This window comes from Xiphophorus hellerii, chromosome 2, assembly GCF_003331165.1.
Source record: "Xiphophorus hellerii strain 12219 chromosome 2, Xiphophorus_hellerii-4.1, whole genome shotgun sequence".
In the NCBI taxonomy this organism is placed as follows: domain Eukaryota; kingdom Metazoa; phylum Chordata; class Actinopteri; order Cyprinodontiformes; family Poeciliidae; genus Xiphophorus; species Xiphophorus hellerii.
In genome coordinates this window covers 30,589,157-30,616,105 of record NC_045673.1, presented here as the reverse complement: position 1 = coordinate 30,616,105, position 26,949 = coordinate 30,589,157, and the positions used below count along the sequence as shown (strand labels likewise).

General features: G+C 41.3%; 1 protein-coding gene across 1 annotated transcript; it reads right to left on the bottom strand.

Annotated features, from left to right (window-relative positions):
* Window positions 1-1,824: 1,824 nt before the first annotated feature.
* On the bottom strand, window positions 1,825-20,336 carry ppp6r3 (protein phosphatase 6, regulatory subunit 3). Its single transcript, XM_032546861.1, is given in 27 exon segments — window positions 1,825-2,433; window positions 3,021-3,073; window positions 3,075-3,093; window positions 4,337-4,435; window positions 6,049-6,066; window positions 7,320-7,458; window positions 7,599-7,696; window positions 7,796-7,830; window positions 7,832-8,007; window positions 8,164-8,279; window positions 8,523-8,653; window positions 9,571-9,625; window positions 11,194-11,291; window positions 13,080-13,166; window positions 13,270-13,355; window positions 13,620-13,735; window positions 13,826-13,890; window positions 14,677-14,826; window positions 15,546-15,698; window positions 15,794-15,920; window positions 16,012-16,125; window positions 16,804-16,916; window positions 17,000-17,065; window positions 18,592-18,729; window positions 19,690-19,876; window positions 20,104-20,215; window positions 20,218-20,336. Coding segments are annotated over 27 exon segments (2,715 nt in total). The 5' UTR covers window positions 20,330-20,336; the 3' UTR covers window positions 1,825-2,381.
* Between the last annotated feature and the right edge of the window lie 6,613 nt (window positions 20,337-26,949).

Sequence of the window (26,949 nt, the reverse complement as noted above, 5' to 3'; positions counted from 1 at the left end):
ACACAGAGGCTGTTTTCACCATCACTTCAGATCTTTTCCCCTTGAAATAAACATCAAGTTTTATTCATCAGCGTTTAACAAATGTTATGATGCTCAGGAAAGATATACACATCTTTGACATATAAAGTGAAATATCCTCCCCCTATTTGAGATGTTTAATTCATGTAATGTAGAAAATATGTCAAACTAGTCATTAACTGAAGAAAAAACCCAACAAAAATACACAGACTCATTTATAATAATTGATTTGAAGAGTAGCTCTGAATTAAAATGTGCTGTTCAGTAGTCACCTTCAGACATAACATGCTTTGTTTAGTCATATTGATGTCTGAGCAGTCAAGTTCTGTCTTAACCTGAGCCAGGTTTCACTGGAGGTCTCCTCCCGTTAAAGGACATTTTTCCTCTCCACTGTCGCCACATGTATTCTCGGTAAGAGGGATTGTTGAAAAGTCAACGACACAAAAGAAGCTATTTTCTGCTGTCAGCTACATGCTCCTCCAGGACTGAACACTGCAACCCAATGACTCCATGCTCTGCTGGAAACATTAATTTCAAAAATAAACTGAGCTTAATGTATTTTGATAACTAGATGTATGCAAGATTGAAGCTAAAAAAATTATTTTTGGTAATATTTCTCAAGACAATTGTTGTGAATCGGCCCTGCATTAATAAACTTCAATTGAACTGATTGTATACAAAATAGACCATAATGTATTTGCAAATTTATTAAGAGGGAATGCAAAGGAAAAATAAAACCCATCTGTAGGGGGCAGCACCAGCCACGCTGTGACCCTGTCAGGACCAATAGTGATCAGTGGATGGGCCAGAAATATCAATCAGTTCAAGAGCAGAGGAAGCAGAAAGAAAGTGGATGTAGAAATGTCCGGATTTAACAGAGTTTTTTTCCAGGGTATCTGGTTGATAAAAATACTTTTGGCCAAACTCAAGAATAACAGACCAAGATTGGTATGGGCTGGTTTTACAAAGTAGTTCAAAGAACAAAAACATTTCCATAACACTGCTAAATCCAAAAAGTTACTGAGGAGCCAAAGAAAGTTCTGCAGGATTCTTCAGAACGGCGTTCTGATTTGTTCATGTTTTTGGTTGAGGCATTTCATGTTTGGACAATTACTCCATCTGGTTTTGGATGCTGTGAAGCTAAAGGATTTTTTAACAGTGATGCACAATCATGGCAATACATAGTTTTTTGATTTTACAACTGGGAGCAGCTGATTAGAATCACAATAGTTCAAATACCTAAACTATGAGCCCAAATCCCAGATGAGTTGAAAAGTAGGCTTCATGGAGCAGAGAGAGGAAGAAGTTCAAACCAGTCTCTTGCATCCATCACACAAGACAAGGATCATATCCCCAACTCCAACATCTCTCTGCCTGGCTTCACAACAATACAGCCTGATATAGAGGAGCAGCAAAAGCAAACGAGCTGGATTAGCAGAGCTTGATGTTATCCAGGCTCTGCTGGAATATTTTGGAATATTGTCTCTGCTGACTAGATGTTAGCATGTCATACAGCCAGTGTTTAGTCAGAGGCCGCTTCAAATTAGTTGCATGACAGACAGCTATCAGATCCTTCTTACTCACACCATCAGAACTCTGAAGATACCCGAGTGAAAACTTTTGTCTTCACAACAAATAAAATATTTTTAAACTGAATTGGGAGAATGAGGTTTTCTCACACTATCTGGATCATAGATTACAGCAGTACTGCCCCTCCCCAGCTGATGCTGTACACTGCTGGTCACTTGGTTGAAATAAGGTCACAATTATGTCATCATAAAGCACGAGCACAAAGACCTGAAGAAGTTCAGGACTGAGGTGTCAAAGTGTGTATTAAACACAGGACCAACAAAATGAGTCTGTTCATTTCAAAAACTCTTACCAAGAATCCAGCTTCCTTGGATAAAAACTAAGTCTTTTGCAACACAACACAACCCTCCTGCTAATCTTACAAAAAAACAACAAAATCATAACTCACCAATGAAATAATTAGGAACATGTGTAGAAAATAAGAGTCGGTGCAGCATCTCTTCTGATTCCCCTGTGATTCAGCATGGTTCAGGATACATTTTCTTTTCATAAAATATTTTATTCATACAATCATGTCTTTAACTATAGCAACATTACTATTTCATTTTGAGTGTCAAGATATCAGTCGCACATCACCTCATAGGAACAACGGTATATAAACAAATGCAGAAAAAAAATTATTCTCTATGCGCCTGAGTCCGTCTCTCATTTTGTCGTTTGGGGATCATTCTGTACACCTGTCGGCCTTTCCATCAATAATGAGCCAATGGGAGTATTGCTGGTCCTGTCGGGACGTGTGATTGGTTGCGCTCTGAGCAGCAGCCGGTCCGTCCTCACGCCGGCCCGTTCACAGCTTGCTCCGAGGAGACAGAGTTCCTGTCCAGCCTAGGAGGAGGACACACAGTCGGTTACCTGGACAATTTGGTTCACAACACTGACAGTTCCCTACTAGTAATTGCAGCAATGGAAAATAATAAACAAAAACAAAATACCCTATTCAATTCTTTCCACATGACATTATCAGTATTTGGTTAAAATCCTTTATGGTCAACCCTGAACAGAGTAATGTGCTGCAGATGCTGATCCTCACCATAGGGTCCACTCTCACTTCAAAAGCCAGAGCACCAAACCAGAACCAGAACCAGAACCAGGCTGAGTAATGATGTGTCATTATCTCCTCCTGATGCCATAAACCTATGTGAGTTTAGCCATTTTAAATAGGAATGAATGAGGGTGTGATCTGATTTATTCTTCACCAGAAATATCCTTTTCAAATGACAATTTTCAAAAAGTATTTTTTTTTGGTTTTGCATAGTTTCCATCACTCGAGTCTCTCAAAGCTAAAATTTAATGTTACTTAATCCAAAATACCCAAAAATGTCATAAAAACACTCAGGCAGTTGTAGGGCATCCTAACGGTCCTTCATCAAGCAGAGCAGCTAAAACCAGACAGATCGTGAGGTCAGTCTTACTTGGCGTCCTCCATGTTGGACATTTCTTTTAGAGGTCCATTGGGAAGCTCCACCAGCGGGCCGACACTTCTCACTGCCGACAAGAACACAAGTGAAGTCAGTGGGATTAAACGACTGTGCTGAATCTGAACACCTAATGGTTGAGTCAAACGATAGCAGCTGAAAAGAGCCCAACGACTTTAGAGGTTCTGTTAGGATGTTATTAGCAGGCAGTATTCTACCTATTGTGGAGTAACTGCAAGGAACAAGCAACTTTCTCCTGTGGTAGCAGGTTGGAGTAGCTCTGTTCATTTCATTCTGAAACATTGCTTTTTGGACACTTATCCCCTGTGGTGGGATGCTGTGCAGCTGGATGGATTTTTGCTGAGAGTTTTTTTCCTTTTGGTTTGTTCTGATGCATAAACAGGATAAAGAATGCTGGTTCTGCTCTAATATTGGAAGCTCTGGACAAAAAAGATTCTTCATTAAATGATGAACATTATAGAGAACCTGGAATCCTCTTCATCAGACTGTTATACAACAACAAAGTGTCTGCAGCCAGAGGTGTCTTTAGGACTGTCGTAATACAAACTGCTGCAGGAGACCCTTCCTGCTCACAGCCATCACCATCTACAAGCTGGAACCTTTGTACTGCAAAGTGTTTCTGGTACACCCATAGATCTGACGCACAAGTGACATCAGCAAAAATCAGCGATGGACGACCAAGTCGCTTCTCTTGGCCAGCTGGATTCATTCTTGCCTCAAAAACAGATCGGCTTGAATGCTGGAAAGGATTGTGGTGTTCCAGTTGTGCTAAAAGGAGTTAGCCCATCAGTGAAGCTATTTAGGCCTAAATTAGCATCTCAATGCTAAACATGTAGTAGCAGCACAGATATCCCCAATGCTAACATAAGCAACCACAGTCACATTCAATGAACAGATTCAAAATAATATCTTTGTTGTTGAGCTTATACAACTATTTACTTAATAACTTAGCGACAAAAAGGGTTTTTGGTTTTCAATTAAAATGAAATAAATCAATTACAGAGCCCACAATTAATTTGACTAAAATTTTGAATTAAGTCTCACTGCTAGTCAAACTTTCTGTTTTTATGGATTTTATTTATTATTTTTCCAACAAACACTGACTACCCCATAAGAAGAGGTGCAGTTTTTGGTTATGTGTCAGGTTTAGGACTAAGTTAGGTTAGGCATGCACGGGTAATGGTTAGGGTAAGGCTAAATAAATGATTGGAAATCAATACAAAGTCCCTGTGAAGATAGAAAGACATTGTGTGTGTGTGTGTGTGTGTGGGTGTGTGTGAGTGTGGTCTGACCCTGCGTTTGGAGAGCCGGCTGAAGTTACGCTGTTCCCAGTCGATTCGGTGCGCTCCAGCAGCAGGAAGGCCTCTGAAGGACCCAGCTTCTCTTCATCACTGAAACAGACAGGTAGCAGCGTAAGACACACCCACCATGCAGCTCCAGCACAGAAACACACAACACAGCCACATGTGAAACCAGATGCATGCTGAACTGACAGAACACAGTAAAACAAAGGATGATGTATGGAGATGGAAAGACTCTAGGGACATTCAAATGTACAGCAAATGGAGAAAGTAGATCGTTTTGAAACATTTGGTTCTGATACTCTGTTCACTTGTGAAGCTCCATAGCAAATAGCACACATGGAGATCGTTTTAGACACGGATTGGACCGAAACAGGTTGGATCAGCCGTCAGTCTTGCTTTATCTCAGAGAACCACCAAAGATCTTGATGAGGACTCAATCAAAGCAAAACACTAACAAACATCCAGATCTAAAGCAGCGCTAGCGGTAGAAGATGAGCAGTGCTGGGCGGACGGAGCACCAGGAATGTTCCAGATGGAACCGGAAGTTCATCCATCCCTCTGCTTACAGCCACACTGACACAACATCTGGTAATAGATATTAATAACATCCACAAAAGTAATTTCTAAAACCTAAATTTATGCTTCTTTGCCAACTCCAACAACTGTTTATTTAATGTGATGGTAACCATGGCAACCTGCAGCTCCAGAGCCAGAAGTGGCTCTTTGGACCTTCTACAATGGCAATAAGACTACTGCAGCCTGAAGTGACCCAATTCTGATTTTTTATTTTTATTTTTTTGCCTTAATGTGACCTGTATCTGATCTTTTCATGACAGTCTGAACAACACAGGTCAGATTTTTTTCGAATGTGACCCAGGCCACTTGGGTATCCGATAGGTATCCGACCTTTTCAAATGTGACCTAACGACCAGGTCGCATTCATCTGACCTGAGCGTCACTGATACTCGACAAATGTCTCTATTCTGCACCCTGATACACACAAGCAGGAAGATAAACAACAAGCTATGCTCCATCGTTAGCATCCATCTTTACTTCCGCAAACACTGAGCACTACTTCTTTTTATGGCGGTTGGCAAAACACTCAGGCTCTCTATGTGTGACGTTATTGCGCCCTTTACTGCACATGCGGGACACTTTCAGGTTGTTTGCAGTTCACACTGGAGATCACATACAGGTTGCATATATCTGGAAGTGTGAATGACCACACCAAAAAATTCCGATTTGACAAAAAAGAAAAATCGGAATTGGGTCACTTTGGCCTGCAGTGTGAACGTAGCCTAAGCAACTTTGTAATGTTTTCACATGTGGACAGCGACTGACCGTCAGCAGACCTACAGCTACCTCTCTAACTAACGAGGTCACAGTATCAGCATGGGTCACCAGCTGCAGAGCAGACAGACCCACAACGAGAGAAACCAAGAAACCATGTTAAAGGTCTTCCACCTATCAGGACTAGCTACTGGTGCTCCTGCTTCCCTCGGCTGCTGAACGAAAAGCCAACAAAAAAAAATAGAATCAAAACACTTGGACACAGCTTTAGTAGAAAAACATGCAGAATGGAGATAATGAGAAAACAGAGTTCAAAGCAAAAGTAAAGACTGGGAAAGACAAGTTGGTGGTTGACGTGACAACAAGACTACATTACGGCTGCAGGCTCGTCTCTGATTGGCTGTACATACCGATAAGATTTCAACACTCTGAAGACCACACCCACAACGCACAGCAAGAGAGAGAGGGGAAGCTCAGACTGTGAGTGTTGTTCATTAAATTACATCACACTGTGGTTTACTGAGACAGAAGACAACTTCAACAACAGGACAGTGGGACAGAGGACTGGCAGCTGGATAACTACTAACTGGCCCTCATCCGTGTGCAGCAGGCTTTCCACTACCAGAGTGTGTTTTAATAATTCGCTTCCATTTCCAATTACTAGAGATGCACCCAGAGTCTGACCTGACCGGCCCTCACTGGAAAGATAAACCTCTTTCTGATTTTTGGAGGGCCCACAGTGACGCTCCAACACTACTCTTCAGTGTTGACGTTGTCACTGTGGGGAAAAAAAAACACGCAGTGAACAGCGAGACGTTTCACAATGAAGCCACTGAACCTCAGCAGGAAGGACCATCAGACTGAACTTGTCATTTTACTAACACAAAGAGTCAAAGGTCATGTGTCGGGGAACATGCAGTTTACCTTTTGCAATACTTTTGAGGAACTTGTTTTGCTTTCCAATAAGCATTTTGTGATTACAAGTTAATTTTGAATTTGCCAGAAAGAGAAAATATATTTTGAATCGAATCAATATCTGTGGGGCATAGTCTAATAACCGGAGAGAGGAAATCCGTCAAAAAAAATCTCTGATTGGTGCATCTCTATTAATTTAGATGGATTAGAAAAATAAAATGTGTTCATGGTGGAAGAAATTCAAACACTAGGACGCATTCCTAAATAATAAGCCTCTTTTCATGATTTGTTGGCAGACTGTGCTTAATGACAACATAATCCTGATAATTGTCAGGAAAAACTGGGAAATGCAGTTAGAATTATATGTGCAGACAGAGCAGATAAATTTCCCCTTTATTGAATAAAAAGTGAAAACGTTGATTGACGGTTTTAATAATGGAAAAAGGACTTGTAGCTAAACCAGCTGAGCAGCATTAGTGTGTTGTAGTGGGTCAATATATTTAAAGAGGCTTGATTTCTCCTGAAGAGGAGGCTGATAACATGACATCCCATCAGTTCAGCCTCTGTCACCAGAACAAGCTGCTGCAGTATTCCCAGAAAACACTGCAGTGTTTCTGGAATCTTCTGTCAGCAACATGTTGGACTTGTTTGACAAGCATCAACAAAATAACTCCACTGTTGTGAATGTTCTCCCTGTCATTTAGTCAGGTATTAGAAGATGTAATGGTTGTGTGTGTGTGTGTGTGTGTGTGTCTGGAAGGCGGACCTCTTGAAAACGGCCGTCTCGGTCTTGGCATCGACAGTGAGGCTGACTGTTTCCTTCATGGAGCCGTTGATGACCGTCTCTGTGATGCTGCGCTGCTCCGAGCACGATGACTCGTCCGCCGCCGCCGCGCTGCCGCAGTCTGTAGACGAAGAGGACGAGGGCGGAGCCACGTCAGCGCCCAACCAACCATCACATTCTGGAGACTTGGCTGCCAGCTTGGCTGGTTCCAATATCAGCTAAAGAAGCAGGAGCAAACACTCTCTCTTATCCACAACTCACCGTCAGGACGCATTGGTGCATTGACCCCCAGAGGGTCTATCGTTTCCATGCTAGTTTCCATAGCAACGGGAGAGTTGCACCTTAGAGGGTCTTTGGGACTGAAAAACAGACATTTCTGTTAAGAACTTCTTCCATATTTAAGGTGGTAAAGTGAGCGCTGCAGCCAGATGTGGAGCACAGCTGTCAGGCTGCCGTACCAGACGGGAGAGAAGCTGGAGAAGTCTGCCCAGCCCTGTCTCCACGCCAGGCGCTGCTGCGGCAGGAGACGAGTTCCAGGCCGCCTCTGCGGGAGCTGCTGTGGTAGAAGACAAAGGAGAGGATGCATCAGGGGTGCTGGGGCTGGAGGCTGCAGCTGCACCCGAACCCGTCTCCATGGGAACGTCGTCAAAGCTGGCTGTCCACACTGGCGCTTCAAACGGAAACAGACTCAGTCAGACAGAGCAGGATGTGTCAGTGTAGCACGGCTGCTAGCTAAAACCAACAGGAAGTTGCTGTTTACATTCTATCATAAACGAAGGGAACAGAGCCAAATAACCCAGCTCTGTGTGTGTGCTGCTACACCAACCTGTGTCCACCTCCATGCGGTCATCAGAGGCGGGGTTGCAGGGTTCAAACGGATCTCTCTTTGAGTCCTCATCCTCTGAGTCTGTGCTCTCCTCGCTGTCGGTGCTGCCTGAACTCCTGAACACACACACACACACACACACACACACACACACACACACACACACAGTCAGAAAACCACTGACTGTTTACAGGCCGCTATTTGCTGGATCATCTGGAGGTGAACTGATGAATGCTTCAACCATCACATTGTGACCAGAAACTGAACAATCCACTCTTTCCTTCTGTTTAATCATAAAGTTGTTGCTTTTGAAGCTTAACTATAACCATTTTTAGACCAATGTCCCCCTGCCGGATCACCTCGGACGTCTCTGTGCCTCTGGAGCGAAGGTGACATCCTTTTCATTCCAGATGTCCTCTTCATCTGAACCAGCATCTTCAAATTGCTGGATTTTCTCCTTACAGCGCGCCTCAAACAAGGCTATATTCGCCTGGAGAGACACACACACACACACACACACACACACTGCAGGGTTAGAAACACTGCAGATGCTCAGAAAGCTTTACCAACAGAACAGCATCAGGGCTTAAAGATGGCGACTGTGACTGAGCTGCTGTACTTTAGTTTTCTTTAACTGGACAAACTCAGCCGGGTTAAAGGCGTTTCATGAATGAACCACCAGGTTGAATCAGATCTTTTCCTGACACCAATATTGCTTTAGTGGTTTTCATTCATAACTTCCGATCAGACTCCAGTACAACCAGTCTGCAGCACTGAAGTACATTAGTTGTCACAACAACACACAACACTTCAGTGAGCACATCCACTCTCAGGTAATCAAAAACATTTTAATTCCTTGGCCTTTGAAATGGTGTGAGATTAATATGAAGTGTGTATGTGTTTATAGAATTGTTTTCCTATGTTGCGTTTTAAAAGTGCTTTATAAATGAATTTGTTTTGGTAAAATTACCAGCAATGGTGTTTGCTGTAGTGAAGCAAGACTTGACTTGCTTCACTACAAGTGAAGCAAGTCAAGTAGGCTGTAGGCTTGCTGACTGGAAGGAGTCAGACTCCAGTGACTGGACGCAGCATGCTAATGTTAACATGACACTCATGCAATAAGGTGAGCATGCCATTATTAAATAGAGCAGCATTCCAGTCATCAGTCGTGCTGGTTTCTGTCTCACACAGAAAGATGGAAACACTCCTAAGCCTCCGGCTGCTCTGAAACATGACATATGTCTGTAATTTGGAATCGTAATTTTAGAAAAAACTGACAGAGATGGGTCACATATGGACTTGTGGTGTAAACATAAAATAAGACATGTAGAAAAAAGAAAACAAAAGCTTTTTTCTCTCAGACTCATTATAGACTTTACATATTTAGGATCAATATTTAGTACTTACACTTTCATTTGTATTCAGGGAAAAGTTGATGTCTGATATTCTATCAAATGGAATACTGCAAGATGAAGAAAAACATGAGTTTACATAATGCAAAGTGTGTAAACAGAAGTTCAGGTTCAACATATGTGGATAAACTTGTTTCATGCAGAACACCACCAGACGAAGACACTTCCTGAATCACACAAGTGACTGAACCAGGCAGCAGTAACTACAGAACTACTGCTGCTTCCACTGATCACTGATAACCAATCAGTCTCACAGAAACATGAACCTCTGGCTGCGCCACAATTAAAAAAAATCACTTTACATGCAGACCTAAATAATAATAGTGATTAAGGCTGCAAGTTATCGCAGAAACAAAGCTGCAAAAACTCCATAACTGAAGCAGTCATTTAATAAACTAGAAATCATTTTTTTTTATAGACTGCAGAACACCACCAGTTGTTCTGGGACTTTCTCCCTGTGGAAAGACAGTCTTGTTCTGTAGCAGTAAAAGCAGAGGCGTAAAGTTTAAGAGGTTCCAACTGCCTGGAATGGAGACTTTGTGCCAATCTTCAATGTGTCAGGATTTAGGTTTCTGTGGAACCTATAAGCAACATGTCTGACTCTGTTCTCAAACACTTATTTGGATCAAATCTGCTCAAACTGTGTGGGGTACGTGGTTTCCAGAGCTCCTGATACATGATCAGAAATCAGCTGATCTGGGTTGTCAGAGACATCCTGTGATGTTAGGCTGGTTATAACAGGACATTCAGGTTTGATGGAATGCAGAAATAAAACATTTTTTGCATCTCTCCACAAAGATTCTGAATTAAGCAGAAAAGATGACCCAACATTTATTAAAGTGACAAACTGACATGATTGAGTTGGATCGATGGCTGTGGAAAATCAGCCAGCCATCAGCGTGTAAGAATCAACATAAGTCAGAAACTAAATTCACTAAAACATTGATGCCATGAACGGTGCAGTAACAAACTGCTTCCTCCACACGCTGAAGTTTTTACAGCTGGATGTTTGTTTCCACGGGAACTCACTTTTTAGAAGCTTGCAAATATATTGAGCAATATTTCGAATGAAAAACTCACAAGATCTGAACTTGGTTTCTGACATATTTCTATTAATCTGGAGAGCATTTCACCAAATCATCATTCATTTCTAAAACCCCCACCAGCTTTTGGACTGTTGATTATGCTGAGCAGAAGGCAGAAACGGGCTTTGGGCAGATCTTCCCCGTCTGAAGAGAAGCAAGTATTCTTAAAGCACCAATCAGCTGCCAGCTCTCCCCACAAGCCTTTATACCACTGCTTAGAATTACATGGACCCAAAGCAACTACCCCTGATACGGGAAAATCAGGCTACAGACGGCAAAAGACAACAAGCTGAAGTGGATATGATTGGTTTTCCATGAACAGCTGGAGCTGCTGCCTTGTTACAGAGGAAGGAGAAATGGATGCTTTTCAACCTCCGTTTTCCTAATTCAAATCCAAAATAAGTTAAAATGTTTTGTACTTGTAACAAATAAATTAATGCAATACTTAACAGCACAGGAAACAATCTAATCCACCAGCTTTATATTGCCTTTTGTGTCACAGACAGTTATATTAATGCAGGATGCATACTTACTCCACAACATCATCCTGGTCAGCAAACTCTTCGTCATTGAAGCCGAACTGCTCAATAAAATTGGACGTCATTTGTTGCATCTGATAATCAGAAAAGGCCTGGCAAGACCCAGGACCAACGATAATGATATAGTCTTGGCTCTACACACAGCTAGGCATTAGTTGCAGTACAAAACGTTACAAATGTATCACAATTCTGGTTAAAACACAAATGCACAATTCAACTATTCCACCTGAAGCTGTTATTCTGAGTGAAGTGACTGGAAAGGCAGGTGATGGTTTGGAAATGATCTCAGCTCTGCAATCAGGGGCTTCCTGATGCTGCAGTGTGCAGGCTGTTTTCTGATCAGACCTCAAGAATGGCAACTTGCTTCCAAACAGATTTAAAAAAGAAGATTTAAAAAAGGATCTGATGTTTGAGGCTTCAGGCTGCATGAGTTTAGGATGGACAGAAAATAAATGGGGTCTAGTTTCCATGGATGTGAAGGGTCAGTGTTTACCATGTTCAGCCAGTCAGAGCTTAGATGATTTCACGACAGAGAGCATCACCTTGTGTTTTCTGTTAGACATTACACACAGTCCCAAACCGGTGAGCATGTGACAGTCCACATAGAAGTGAAGGACTTCTGGATGACATCACCAGCCTGGGCTTCATTTCAATATGTCTGAAATATCGGAATGTTTGAAATTTCTTCCTGATCACTAGGATTCGGTTTAATCCTTTCCTACAGCATCTTTCAACAGCAGGACAGGAGCTACAAACCTCACTGCTGTCCTTTCAACAGTGGAAGGGACTTTTGATCCAAAACCAAAGCTCAACAAGAGTCGAGCTTCATTCCAGCTGTTTCACTTGGAAGCAGAACATTAGCCTGGTGAACAGATCGGGAATAATCAGCTAAAAATCAAACACCAACGACCTGAGCAAGCAGCGGCACCGCTGAGGTGGTAGAAAGAGAGCTGGGCAGTAACAACCCCGCTGAGCTAAAAACCCGTTTCCAACATCAAGATCTGATATTCATATTGCTGTTATTTCAGATAACCAATATTTATCATTATAATGTATTTCACTACTCTTTCAACAAATTGGAAAAAAAAAACAAAAAACTTTCACAATGCTGACTTCACTACAGCTTCTGTGCTTCAGGCCTCACTATTACCATCACATGACCACACTCCTCTCTCCAAAAACAAATGGCAACAAGAAGGAAACGGTTTTATTCATCGGACTGACACCGATATGGTAGAACGTGACTAATTTTGTGCATCTTTATTTCAGGACGATTAAGAAAAACTAAATTCCCTCGTGAATTAGACGAAGATGTGGAATCATTTCTAAGGGAATTCATAATAAGCAAAACCTGTCATTTTGATCTCAAATATGGTCTGAACTTCCATACAGCGTATGCAACATGCAGGTCTGTGTCGGCACCACAAGTCTGATTAACACTACTGAAAGAAAAGCCTGTCAATAAAACATAATGTGATCCGAAAATATTTCATCCAGAAACGTCACTGTTGTGATTAAACAATGAGGCGCCTGCATATATTTGATAATAAATCATTTCTAAATGAAATGTGAAAAACAGTTCCCACAGTTTCCCACTATGGTGCTGCCTCTCACAGCGGAGCCAGAGAGGAATGTCAGAAGCGGTCGGAAGCGATGCTGTGCTGCAGGGAATGTCACAGGCTCAGCTGGTTGGTACTGTTCACAAATCTGTTTCACTCAACTGAAGAGGTCACATTCACACAATTGGTGGAAGTTTAGTTTCATTCAGTTCTAACCAATTTAAAGCAAAGTTAGTTGTGATTGAATTGTTATTGTTTTAAATTATTTCTGAAGGATTCAATCATCCAGGTCTGCATTGTGGCTACATCTGAGTGTCTTACTTGTTGAAGTGAAGAGTCCTGGTGAAAGCCACCATCTTTAAAGTCCACCTCATCATCGCTAGAAGAATGGATGTGATGAGTGTTCACCTAAAAACATAAAATAATAAGGCTCTGGTCACTTTATGACTGGAGACATGAAGGTTGAAGTAAAATCCGTCAACAGACAGGCAGACTTTATCTAGTAGCTCACCAGGTCAACAGTGTTTCTTTTGTTTGTGTCAGCAAGCTGGCCAGAAATGAAAGCCTCCCAGTTCTCTCTGTCCTCTGTGGGAAGCTCTGGAACACACATCATAAGCAATACTCTGTAGGCTACTGTCCCAAACAAAGTAAAGTCCTGGTCCAACTGTAAGTTACAATTGCTCACAAGACTTCAAGTAACTCTTCATCATTTTTACTCTTCAAGTAAAAATTATGTTAAATAATTTTTGCTCGATTTAATAAGTAAAGCTGAAAGGTTTCAGCTGTATGAAGACTGTACAGCCATATTTAAATATAGTATTATTGCTAGTCATAAACATCACAACTAAAACCACTCCTTACCAGACATGAGGCCCTGTATCTGTGGGCCATTAGGACCTTTGTCACTGTTATGAACAATGGAATTGGCTATTCTGGTCAGATGGCCCATGTAGCCTCGTCGCCTACCGCCCTCCGATCTGAAACACACAAACGGCAGCAGAGTTATCCAACACCAACAGATCATCATGTAAGCAGAACGTCTGTGGTGTCAAACAGGAAAAACCTACTGCTCTTTCTCATTGGAGCGCCAGGCATCTATGATTCTTTGGATCAGCTGACAGGCTTGAAACAGCTGGAGAGAAAAAAAAAACAGACATGGAAAAGAAATGATGAAAAACAACAACAAACTCACAGAGTGCATCCAACAAGCAGGAAAATCCCAGGAAAGGAGTCCTGAACCAGGACTGGTGTTACAAGTCACACTAATTAATCACGTTGTTAAAAGTAGCCTCTCTGAGAAAACACAGAACTTTTACTGGGGATATTAATGATATTTTTTTCTAGACTTTCTAGACATGTAAAAGTGACCACACCGCCTACATTGCTTTTCTGCTTCAGGTAAACATCCCATAATTATCACTGGGACAACGGTGGCAGGAGTTTGTCCCGGAATCAGTGGGTCTCTGGTTCAATTCCAGCTCCACCTGCCTCTGTCGTTGTGTCCCACCTGCACAACACCCGCCTGCTGGTGTTGGTCACAATCCAGTAGTGATTTCATTTAAAGCGCCTGGCCAGTTTGTTAAAAAGACCGATTTGTTAAAACATGTCTAACATCGGTTGATACTGATGCAGACATATTATGCATCGCTACTTTACTTCATGCATTATTAAAGATCTCCATCATAAGTTTCACCTGTACCTAATCTGAACTGGTCCATTAGTTTGGTGGAAAATGAGTAAAGAAACTAAATCCTAATAAAAAATTAGTTGGACACATCTACACACACCTCTGAAAATGTAAAATCTCTGCTTATGTTTTCCTTATTTAAGATATATATCATGTGAAACAATAGGAGACAAACAAGTGTATTCAGGATAGTAATCAGCTGAAGGCTCCCTGTCAGTAAGTGAGCCTTACATGTCTGATGAGGGCGCTCTCTGCTGTGCCACCCGGCTCCCCGTCTGGCTGCGGCTCTGCCGGAGCTGGAGGCATAGCCAGAATCATCGCTGTGCAGATTTCCACCTGAATATGGAGGAAGTTGTTCCAAATGTATTTGAAATACATATCCTGTTTAAAAGAAGAAAGAGAAACAGACAAGCCGTTCAGCAGTGAATGATATGAAGCCACTGTTTTATAAAGCGCTAAACGAAGTGATGGAAACTTCACTGAAGACAACAAAGCTGCTGCTGGGTAAGCTCTCCTAATGCTGAGAGCTTAACACCTGCACTCTGCAGTCAAATGTTGTAGTCCGTACTCAAACAAGATTCCATCTGGAATGAGTTTCATAATAATGAGTGCATTAAATAAAGTAACAGAGAATGAATGGCCTGCCACAATAAATAATAAATAAATCAATTAAATCACATGATAAACTAAAACAAACTCAATAATTTTCATTTACTTTGTGTATTGTTTTTCTTTTTTCTCTCTCTTTCTACCAAAGCTGGTCTTCAGTCTGCTGCTTTGGTTTCAACTATCCCTTTTTTGACAGACAATTCTGTCTACAGAGACTTCATAATTCATTTTATTTGTTGTTTCTATTGTTTTGTTTATTTATTTTGGATATCTAAAATGTCTTCCAGTTTCAATGTTTAAATGTTCATTAGAATTTAAGTGTACTGATCTTTGAGAAAGTGTTCTTGCATTGTTCTTTGATTATTACTATTATATTACTTGAAGATTGTCTCAAAACAACATTATCGTTTATCGCAAAAAATTCTGGGACAATTTATCGTCTGGCAAAATTTGATATTGTTACAGGCCTATGTGTAGTAACTGGTACTCACTAGTATGACTCCCAGTGTGTTGAGGTTTATGAGTTCTGCATTGATGCTGTGAGTGTTGCACTGCAGCAGACTGGCCACCAGTCTGACCACATTGAGCCTGGTGTTGCCCACTGGTGGGTCCAGGACCCCCCACGTTGTCTTCAGCACATTCTTCTAATGATGGAGAGCAAACACTGTTCAGCATGCACAACTCAACAGCATGATCAACCTGATAGTCCAAACCCTTCAGGGTGAGGAAAAGGTTTTACCTTTGGGGGTTCAAGCAGCAGCTGGTGGAAATCTTTGAGGCGGGGTCTCACAGCCTCCAGGATGCTGTGGTTGACTGAGAATGAGGGGTGGGACATCCCAGGAGGGCATTCCATGTGACCCTCGAACCTACGGTGTGCAGTGGCAGATTTTATTCAACTGGCTGTCACACGACCATCCCCTACACAAAGTCAACTTGAACATATTGAACAGAACATACGCTGGTCTCCTGGTCTCAAACAACGTGAGCAGGATCTGGATGACGCTGACTATAGCAGACTCATTTTTGTCCTTCTCAAAAATATTTGAGAGCAGCTGCTCCACCGTTTCCTGCCTAAGAAAGAGGAGGACCAACAGGGAGATGTGAGAAAAGGTCTTGAACTTAGCAGAGACATCACAAGGAACTGAAAGCCTAAAACAGAGTCAAATAAGAACAAAGAAGAAAACATCTACCAAGAAGCAAATAAATACATTTTAGGTCTTAAAACTTTACAAAGCGATATAAACAATGTAAGGATGAAATGGAACCAATCTGGGTCTCCCTAGCAACCTAAAAGTCCTTTTATATCATAGTGAAACAAACAAGCAGCTACAAACTCCCAGTTTGGATCACTTCATCCTTTTAGAAACTACTGAGAGCACAGGCCCGGCTGTGATGACATCATCAGAGGGGCGTGGCTTACAGCTAGCCTTACCCTGCTGGGAACTTCCCCAGGGATGAGCTCTACATATTTAAACATTAAAAGATTAGATCCATGAACTAGAAGGAAATGATAAAAACTCTGGCTCTGATGATCTGGGGCCTGAACACCAACTTTCATTAGGAGTGAAACTGGCGACCAAGTTAGCTGGTTGAACAGTGTGCAGTCATATGACAAAAAAAGAGATTCTGATTCAATTTTTTTTTATTCAAGTTTCACTTCAGCCTTTAATGTCATATTCACAGATCCATAAAGAGTTGTCAACCAACAAAACAAGTTTAGCTTTATAAGATGCAAATGCAGAGGTATACTTCTCTAGCGTAGCCAGAAGAGGATCGGGCTCGGAGCAGCCCTGGACCTGAAACATCTGGTCTCTGCTCAATCTGATGATTTCACATAAAGACTGGGAGGCGTTGGAGTGTCTCTGTGTCAAAAAAAAAAAAAATTTGGTCAATGCGAAGAAGAGTTCAGGTAAAGGCAAGGCCAAATGACTCTTAAAACACTCACATCTTCATCTTGAGAAGGCTGGACCATGTCAACCAACCTCTGAATCACTTTCTCCTCATTCAGCCACTGGAAGGTAAGACGGTAAACAGGGTGTTGCATTATTACACAAAAAATATTTTAAGAGTCCCCTTCAGAGAAACAGATTAATATTACAGATGATTATTGGAAAATATACCACCTTAGGAAAAAAAGTATAGAGATAAAAATGTCCAGAGACTGAAATCTGCTCTGAACGACCAGAACAAACAGAAATAATCTGATTATCTCCAACTTTTTAATTTATCAAAACTATAAGATCACACTACTTTCAGTCTATAAACGTGTCTAACAGCACGCTTCCAAACTTTAATAATAAAAACCAGGCAAGGCTTAAGGGCACATTTGAGACCAAAATTATTCCTACCCCTGTCCAGTCTAGATGATCTAGATATTTTAACTTTACCGACATGATTCTACATGTGACTGGAAATGACATAGATGTGTCTAAATCTGATTCTGGCACATGTTTCAGCTCAGAACCAAACAGCTACTATGTTTCACTTACATGTCTAAATCCATACACAGCAACTGCAAAAAATATCCAAGACTCTACACCCTTCCACATTGTCCATGCTTTTCTAAAGTTTCCTAGTTAGCCAGTTTTGGTCCTAGCTAAAACCGAAGTGCTCAGTGAGAACCTGCAGCTGTGCATTGTGGGTATTAATTTAGTAAAGTGCTAAAGGCCACATCTAAATGTCTTCCAGGTCTAGTGACCACTGGGCTAATTGGTAATAAAAACTAGACACTATCAAAAATCTCAGGATGTGTTAGGGAGTTAAAAGTGACACCTGCACCAGAGAAAAGTGAAAAAGAATCATTATCAGGAGGCACCTGAACAACCTTTCAACAGGCTTTTACAAAATCCAAGGAAAAGAAGAAGAGCCTTCAGATTCTCCTTCCAACCTGATATCAGTATGAATATTATATTGAACTGGGAGGGTCAGATGGGCCACAGTGGCCCCCTGGTCCCTGTCTGGTCTGAGGAATACCAGACGTACATCTGGAGAACCTGATGTACATCACATGTTGAGGATGACTGTGCAAAAAATATTCATAAGTTAACATCATAACAATTACAGATGTGCTAGAGTTGGCTTAATGCTTGGTGTGAGTTCCAGGCCTTTTCCTCCTGAGGATAACAGGAACCAGAAGGACTGGTGTTTAGAAAAAGATGAGCAGTCTTTTCTAATAAATAGTTGTTTTCACATAGAAAGGTTTTACAGGAACATATCAGTGAATGACAGCAGAGGAAATTAGTTGCAAACATTTAAAATCCAACTGTAACTTTATGAATAAAGTAAGCATTTTGGTTGTTTTTTGCCTGTAAAAAGAGCAATAAAACAGAGTTAACCTTTCCATGTTTACTTCAGATCGATCTTTCCTTCGTGTTTTTTAAATAAAGCTTGTAGCAGATTTAGAAAACCACACAGTCAGTGATGACTCCTTGGTTAAATAAAAGAACTAAAACAATCATTTAGTCTACATTCTGACATGAATGAGAAAGACAGTGATGAATGTCAGCAAAGCTTGGTGAGAATGGTGCCGTTACCCACATTAAGAACATCATGCCGTAGTTGCTGGGGTTCAATGCATGTGAGCATTCTGAGCAGCAGGTCCATGATGGCAGACGTCCCGATGTGTTTAATCATCAGATCAACAAAGTCGTCCCTCTTCCTTAGAAAATTCACTATCTGTTAAAAACAGAAGAGAAACCCACACAGATACCATCAGAAGTCTGGAACTCTAAACAGAAAAGAGATATTCAGAGGATTTCTTTCAGTTATTTATTTATCTTAGTGTTACTTCTAGAATAGCCACTGCTGCAACGAGGTACAGTATTTCATCCTGACTCAGACCTCATGTGTTTTTCTCAGAAAGCATTGGGGCCACTGCTACCGTAAAACTGGGATTTTTCTTTTACACAGAAAGTACTCCAGGTCCAGAGTTACCATGTGTGTAGGCTCTGACCTCTCAAAGGCCCAGTCGATTACATCGCATGGTCTGGTTCTGCTGGATGTCACTTCCTGATAGAAATGACTGAGTTCTTTCCACTCTCACCACATGCTTGTTCAGAATGAAGGACTGCTGACAGCCAGTGACTCTATGCAATCAACTGAGCTTCCTTTTACTAACTGGTACAACTGGCACTACTAGAGATGCTTCAGTCAGGTTTTATGCTGCCAATACTGATACTGATCACCGATACCAATCACATGTATTGGCTGTTCATTGTTCCATTTTGTCATAAACACCCCTGGCTATGTGATTTAGCAAAAGGTCTTTAATTTACCACGCTATGTTAAATATTTGTTTTTTAAATATCGTATTAAATTTGTTGTGCTGATGCATTTTGACATCGAGGTATTTTTCCATCTCAATGTACAGCTTCACATCACTCTCACGGACAGCACAAAAGTTTCACACCACTTTGCAGCCACTCTTGCACAGCGTGAAGAAAAGAGGAGATCTGCTGCAGATGGGGCGTCTGCAGGTCGCCAAGCAGGACAGACATGTGGTCGGCAACAAAAGACAGTGATTGGCAAACACCCATCATATACTTTTTCAAGAAGATTGGCCGATAATACCGACTGATTGGAACACCCCTAACAACTACTACTACTAATTTCCACTGAGTATTTTCCCAGACATACCTGTTCAGGCTTACGTCCTATAAGAATAGACAGCACTTTGGAGAAAAAACTGGCTAAAAGGGGGTTCAGCGGTGGGTCGTTCTTCAGGAAACCATACAGTTTCATCAGCAACATCTCATCTTCTCCCAATCTGTCATTGATTTGGCTCACGTCTGATGTCAGCAGCTCACATGATATGTTGGGATACCTGTGGGACAAATGTTGCTCTTTAGACTCATGACAAAGTTTTCTTTACTGATCGATTCATGCTGACAGTATTTCACTCCAGGAACAGCAACCCACAATCTCTATTGACGACTTCATTCACTTGTTTAAAATGATGTCTTCTGCATTATAAACTTTACGATGTTTTCAACAGAAAGATTACAAAACATCAAAAACAGTGTTATTCTTTTTCCAGAAGGCAGTTCTTACTTGTATTTAACCTTTTCTTCTACATCAGCACTAGGCTCCTGGGTGATGAAGGTGACCAGGTCCTCCATGCACTGCGCTCTCAGGAGGAAATCCACCAGCTTGTGGTTCTGAGCTTGCACTCCTGCAGGACATCATCCTCATCCATGACCTCTGTCAGGGTCACGTCCTCCTTCTCCAGGAGTGTGTCAATGTGGGATGTGGTGTGGAGGTCAAATTTCCAAAACATGGTGGATCTAAAGACAGAGCAGACTAAATTAGCCTGAAAGCATCCACATAGCTGGCAGGTGTGTTTCTGTGTGTGACGAAGGTACCAAAGATCCACACAAACACAAAAAGCTATAAATGGTCTTACAAAGGATGTAATCATATATTAAGTTGATTGAAAATGATTGTGGAAACTGAAGACCAGGGTATTTTTAAGTATCTATGTCAGTCTGCTGCTTTATTATCTTTACTATTAAATTTAATATAATTTCAGATTTTTGTGTGATTATTTTTCCAGGTTACCTTAAAAACTTACTATTTTTGTTACAGGATAACAGAAAATTGGGTAACACTTTATTTGAAGGGAGCGTGCATAAGACTGAGACGTCACTGTCATAACTATGACATGACAGGTATCATTAACACAAAGAAGTCTTTATGAATGTTTATGACTGTTGTCATGAAGTATCATTTACTTTACAATTTTAATGCAAAGCTGCTTTAAAAGTCGCATTAAAAGTCAATTAAAAGTGCCAACTTTGCATTACAGTGTTATTTACCAATTAATGCAAAGTTTCACTACAAAGAAAGTGTTACCAAAAATTGTTAGGGATTCACAAATATGAAAATTTGAGCCAATACTGATCTCCGATCTTAACTTTGATGTTATGGAAGAATTTCCCAAAGTTTTATTTTATTAGATTTTTTTTTATTCGATTACTGGATTATTAGAATAATAAATAGATTACTAAAATAATCATCTACAACAGCCTATACTGAACAAAAGAATGATATTAAAACTGAGCGTGGCCCTCCTGAGAACAAAGGCCCTTCCTTTGATGATTTTAAACCTCTGTCACTTTTCTCCTGAGCAGATTTACTTCAGACTAAATCTGACAGAAGGCTGGGGAAGCTGTCAAATAAACAGCTGCATGGCCTTTGTGATGGAACATCCACACTCCTTTAAAGGGAAATAAGAAATACCTAATTTCCATGGAAACACATGACACTTTGCCTGCCTTTTGGCCCTCGTGTGACCTTTCTCCAGGTTTGTACTCCAATCAGCCTATAATGTTTCATTCCAGAAGTCTGAGTGATTATGTCCGAGGGAACATCACTTTACTGTTTCTACAAAGTTACCTCTGTACTTCAGCTTCTAATTCTTAAAATCTTTTGAACAACTATGAATTCTGACGGCCTCAGTTGTAGTTCGCGTGAATTTTAGGTTTTTTTTGGTGCCAGCTTACCAAAAATAAAGAAGCTACTTTAAATTAGTCAGGTTTTCATAACTAACTAAAAGATTCGAGAAGGTTAACAGCCAAGGTTGACAGTTCTCAAACTTAGAACCACGCACATGAAATGCTGCATGTCTGACCGCTCCCTGTGCGTGCTAGCTGTCTGTCAGCACACGGTGCAGATGGAAAGTCATTGCTGTAGATCAGGGATCCTGAAAGGCCGGTGTCCTGCAGCTTTAAATGGGTCTGTGCTTCAACACACCGGAGTCAAATAATCAGATGACTAGCAGGCCTCTGGAGAACTTGACTTCATTGAGGACATTTTCAGCCATTAGATTGAGGTGTATTGAAGTACATGTAAAAGTTGCACCGGCCCTGGAGGCCTGAATTTGAGGATCTCTGCTGTAGACGATGCATCAGTGCGGCCTTCAGTGAAAGTTACCACATATCCACACGTAAATGATTCCAAATGCAACCATAAATGTGATTTAAAGGTTTAGAAAATGACATAAATCTGCTTTAGTCTTCATTGCATTGAGTCGAGCTATTACCTTCATCCTTCAAGGAAAGCATCTATAAAAGAATATTTTACTGATCATCAGCTCAAAAACCTTGCAACAACCCCTTTTACTGACCTGCTGTGTGTCAGGTCAGAAAAGGACAGACAGTCTGAGTTGACTACAAACCCTGATGTTCTGTCACTATACTGATGCACAATCCTTTTGTCTTCACTAAGTCACATCTTAGACTGTGTCTTGTCTCAGTCTACTCATTCAACATCATTATAAGGCTTTGGTCTAACTCTTGACTGTAACTATGTGAAACACAGCAGAAACTGAAGAGTCTGTCAGCTTGACTATACCATCCCACATCCACCAATAAAATGTTCATAAATAAATCTGAGCAGCTTTACAAGCACATGCATCCTAGTAAGCTAGCAGGTTCCATGGTAACAACAGACCTTATGGTGTGGATGCCCTTACTGTGAGGTAAGCTATGTTCAAATGGAGGCAGGCGGAAGGAGATGTTTAACAGATATTTCTGTTTTCTACCACATGGTTTACATGTAGCAGTGAACAGCTATTAGCTGAGGCAATCAGCCACTCTAAACTGCCTTCAGGTATCAGCGCATGCATGAAGCTGCCTGTCCTGTGTTGCCTGGTGATGGAGCGGCCACCCGTCCAGTGCACTGCCCTCTGACCCAGTGACCGCTGGAGATGTGAACCAATCCACACAGTGACTGCTGTTTCTTTAATGCTAGCCAAGCTAGTCCCCAACATTAGAGGCTAAAGCCGGTTTAAAATATCAACCCCATAAAACATTTTCTCCGTCTTAAAATAAAAGCAAAAACATGTTTTACAGCAAGTATCCTTTCATACACATGATGTGACAATACCTCTGCACCCAGGAACAAACAGCCACTCATAAAACAAAAGGTAGAAAATACTAACTGACTGCTACTTTTATCATTCTTAAATGACAACTCCTAAATAATACCAGAATTTGCTAAAAACTGCTATCTTCATATTAAAATTTCCCCACATTTTAAAGTGGGAAAACTGAATGCAGCTGTTTCTGTTCTTTTGTAGAACTTTAAGGTTTTCTCAGAAAATACAAAGTGCAACACAAATAAAATGCATATATTATTATTTATTAAATAAATAGGCAAAAAAGGAACAAAATTCCAACTGGTGCATCTCTAAGAAGCATTAACTAGCACAGAGGTCACGTAACAGTAAGCAGTTCTGCCCACCTGTAAATATATCAGAGTCCAGACTATGGAGCTCAGGTTAAAAAGAGATTTGTCCTAGTCTTTGGAGGTTGTGGCCCATTCCAGGAGAGCCGGCTGGACGGGCAGAAGGACAGATGCTGGACAGGCCTAACAAAACAATTCAGAAAAGAAGATATGGAATCAGAGTCAGATGATAGACTCTGATTGTTACTTCAACAAAATGATAAATTGGTTTTTATGCATCATATACAATTAATTACTAATTAATTAGTAATGGAAATTGATCATTAAGTTTCTCCGCCATCTACAGCATCTGGAAATCTTAAAAATACAAGGATACATCTCCACAGTCTTTAAATGAACAGGAATGTAAACATGTTCGCAATAAATATAACACCCACATACTCTCAACCACATATGGCTATTGGGCTAAAACAGACTATAAACAAAGCATCAAAACACCACACAGCAGGACAATAACAGCCAACTCATTTCTAACACACAAGTCCACATTTCTAATGTCTTATATCCCAGTAAAACAGTATCTTATATGTTACTCTTGTAATGGGTAAAATAAAAGATTTTACCGGGTCCAATGCACTCAACAGAACAAAACCTCTCAGACAGACAATTCTTTCAATGGTTTTATGAAGTGAACCAAAGCAAACCTAGACCTCTTGGCCGTGTTCTAATCAAATTTGAACCAAACCTGTTTACCGGTTTACATGTTCTCAATCTGACCTGAAGCGAACAACATCCGCTTCACGTTAATTACCTACACCTAAACGGATCATCTCATTTCCCTTTTCAACCCCGAGTAGAAGAATCAGCAGGATGATAACGCCGATATGTACATACAGGCAACAGCAGTCACAAATGAAGACCATTACTTACACTTCGCTGACGCTAACGCAGTAGGAAGAGGCAGCCAGTCATAGCAAAGAGCTTATATTTCCTATTAGTTTGCTACATATTTCCGACATCTAGTATACGGTGCTAATGACAGAGTAACTTGCTGTAAAGCTAAATGAACCCAGTCGGTACAGTGAAAGTAAAACCGGCTCGGGCTAACAAGCTAGTGAAACCGACTACAGTATGCTAGCCTCTCCTAAATAAGGTAGAGGAAGAATGTCCAGTTAGCCGATATCAGAGAGCTATGGGGCTTCCAAGTTAAAACATTTAATCTAATTACGTTTTCCGTATGCATGTTAATATTACTATGTGATGACGCTACACCTGCATTTGTTAGAGCTGTGAAACATGATCGAATAATCAATAAGGTGATAAGACTGCAAAATATGTTTTGTGTTAGCCAGCCAACGATAGCCGGTTTTATGAAGGCTGCTGGCTAATCGTCTGTAAGGCAGCAAGTATACCTACCGACTGGCAGCTGGAAACGACAAATCTTGAGCATGTAGCTTATCCCGCCATTAGCCTTTGACCTTACCGGTACGAATCTAGAAATAATATTATATTCCAGAAGGAAAATAATGTGTTCAAAAGTGATTCTAGCAGGCGCGAAAAGGTAGATCTTCGGACTGTACTTTTCAAGATGGCGGTTCCGCCAACTTCGACGACCCCCTCCCCCACTACAGCTGCAACGTTTGTCAGTATGTCAACCAACACAGCGACACGATTGGCCACATCCCTCATCACTCAAAGAAGGTCCCGATCTTTCATTGGACATGAATCTCGTTGCTTCCGGGCGTCATTTTATCGCAGTATTTAGATTCGGTGACCATGAAAATCGGTTTGTAAAGTCAATGTTTTCTGAATAGCAGAAGTAATGAAAGAACATAAGTAAAAAACATAAATTATAAGCGTATTTCATGACTGATGATCATTGTTTGGAAAGGTTAGTTTCTATCTAAATAATGGCTCCGCCCATAGGTTTGTTTTGAATTTCTAATCAAACTGCACACCAAAGCTTCTAGTTAAAATCCCCTTGTAAATTAAATAAATAAGTGATATAAAAAGGCTTCTTAAGCAATTTAAAGACATTAAGCTTTTATATATATATATATATATATATATATATATATATATATATATATATATATATATATATATATATATACAGTATATGTTTATTTATTTGTTTATTTATTTGATTATTTATGGCTTTCGATAATATCTTGAAGAAATTATTTGTGTTTTATATCCATCCATTTTCTTCCTCTTATCCGGGTTCGGGTCACGGGCGTAGCGACCTGAACCCCAGCCACTTGTTCCAGCTCCTCCGGGGGAATCCCAAGGCGTTCCCAGGCCAGCCGAGAAACATAGTCCCTCCAACGTGTCCGGGGCCTCCTCCCGGTGGGACGTGCCCGGAACACCTCACCGGGGAGGCGTCCAGGAGGTATCCTGACCGGGTGGTACCACACCTCAATGGCTCCTCTCCCAGACTCGTGTCTGATAGGCCTGAACCCCCCTAGCAGAGGTATCCAGCTGGCTACCATAGACACTCAATGGAGAAACATTTTTGGCCATTTACATGGTGGACTCCTCTCTAATCCATCTCTGGATGTCATCCATCTCTTGGCATACATCAAGCTGTATGCCAAGAGTGAGCGAGACATCGACTCACTGATCCACACCACCAGGAATGACAATCCTGGAATGACATCCCAGGATTGGGATGTCATTCGGACTAGAGAAGTGTGGTCGGCTGATCACAAAGAGGGGGAAGGTCATCCGCAAAGAAGGGGTCTCACTCCCAGAAGGAACAATAGCAGACATAGAGGACAGTTACAAGTACCTAGGTATACCACAAGCAAATGGCAACCTCGATGAGGTCACAAGGAAAGGAGCCACAGCTAAATACCTCCAACGAATAAGGCAAGTCCTGAGAAGCCAGCTCAATGGCAAGAACAAAATCCGCGCAATAAACAGCTATGCCCTGCCAGTAATCAGATACCCTGCTGGAATAATTAGCTGGCCAAAGGAGGAGATAAAAGCCACTGATATTAAGACTAGAAAACTACTAACAATGCATGGAGGATTCCATCCCAAATCCAGCACCCTGAGACTGTACACGAGCCGCAAGGAAGGAGGCAGAGGACTAGTGAGTGTGAGAACCACAGTCCAGGACGAAACAACTAAGATCCATAAATACATCAGGGACAAAGCCCCAACAGACAATGTGCTCAGTGAATATCTCAGACAACAGGGAACGGAGGTTGAGGTGCCAGAGATACCATCATGGCAGGACAAGCCCCTACATGGGATGTACCACCAGCAAATAACCCAAGTGGCTGATATCAGTAAATCCTACCAATGGCTGGAAAAAGCTGGACTCAAGGACAGCACAGAGGCCCTCATCCTGGCCGCCCAGGAACAGGCCCTAAACACCAGAGCAATAGAGGCCCAGATATACCACACCAGACAAGACCCAAGGTGTAGGTTGTGCAAGGAGGCCCCTGAGACAGTCCAGCACATAACAGCAGGGTGCAAGATACTGGCAGGGAAAGCGTACATGGAACGACATAACCAAGTTACAGGCATAGTGTACAGAAACATCTGTGCAGAATATGGACTGGAAACCCCGAGATCAAAGTGGGAAACACCCCCAAAGGTGGCGGAGAACGCCAGAGCTAAGATCCTGTGGGACTTCCAGATCCAGACAGACAAAATGGTAATGGCGAACCAACCAGACATTGTCGTAGTGGATAAACAACA